Source organism: Penaeus monodon, chromosome 19 (assembly GCF_015228065.2).
Source record: "Penaeus monodon isolate SGIC_2016 chromosome 19, NSTDA_Pmon_1, whole genome shotgun sequence".
In the NCBI taxonomy this organism is placed as follows: Eukaryota; Metazoa; Arthropoda; class Malacostraca; order Decapoda; family Penaeidae; genus Penaeus; species Penaeus monodon.
Window position 1 is genome coordinate 38,998,268 of NC_051404.1, and position 583 is coordinate 38,998,850.

General features: G+C 35.2%; 1 protein-coding gene across 1 annotated transcript in view; it reads left to right on the forward strand.

Moving 5' to 3' along the window:
- LOC119585216 (E3 ubiquitin-protein ligase UBR2-like) overlaps window positions 1-583 on the forward strand; it is a gene marked incomplete in the record, with an annotated part of 58,977 nt that overhangs the window by 11,117 nt on the left and 47,277 nt on the right. Inside the window, 1 exon segment of the mRNA XM_037933869.1 lies at window positions 317-454. Within this exon segment, the coding sequence (XP_037789797.1) occupies window positions 332-454 (123 nt within the window).

Here is a 583-nt window from a genome sequence, read left to right on the forward strand (position 1 = left end):
TCTTTAACAGAAGAAATGAAAAGCCAATGACTATTGGCAATGAATGAACATGGTGATCAGTAGCACATTGGCATCTGATATTCATTCAGATAATCTTTTTCCAAGTTCAGATTTCTGCTAACTGAAATCATACCCTTGTGGTTAGTCTTCATTGCTACATTTTTGCCGTATTGTTTTTACGATCAGGTTTTTATGATGTTCACTGCAGATTTTTGAAGAAAAAAAAGTTATGTGCAGTGGAGTTCTAGTGTATATTGATTGATACTCATCATTTTTAAACATTGTAATATTCGTTTTTATTTTCCTCCTTTGGCAGTTTGATCATGACATAATGGATCCTACGGTTGCTGAATTGGTCGAGCGATGGAGCTCGCTGTACAAAGAGGGCCGGTTCTCCGCCCTCAATGTACGAGAGTATTGGCGTGTGAAAGTCCCGGAAATATACTCACCACAGGTATTTTCTTATAGTTGTTATGATGTCTTAAAGATACTATGTTAATTATTACTGAAATTGTATTCATATTTGGCAGTTTGATTCTTGAATTAATGTTGTGATGGTGTTCACTTATATGATTATGTAAGG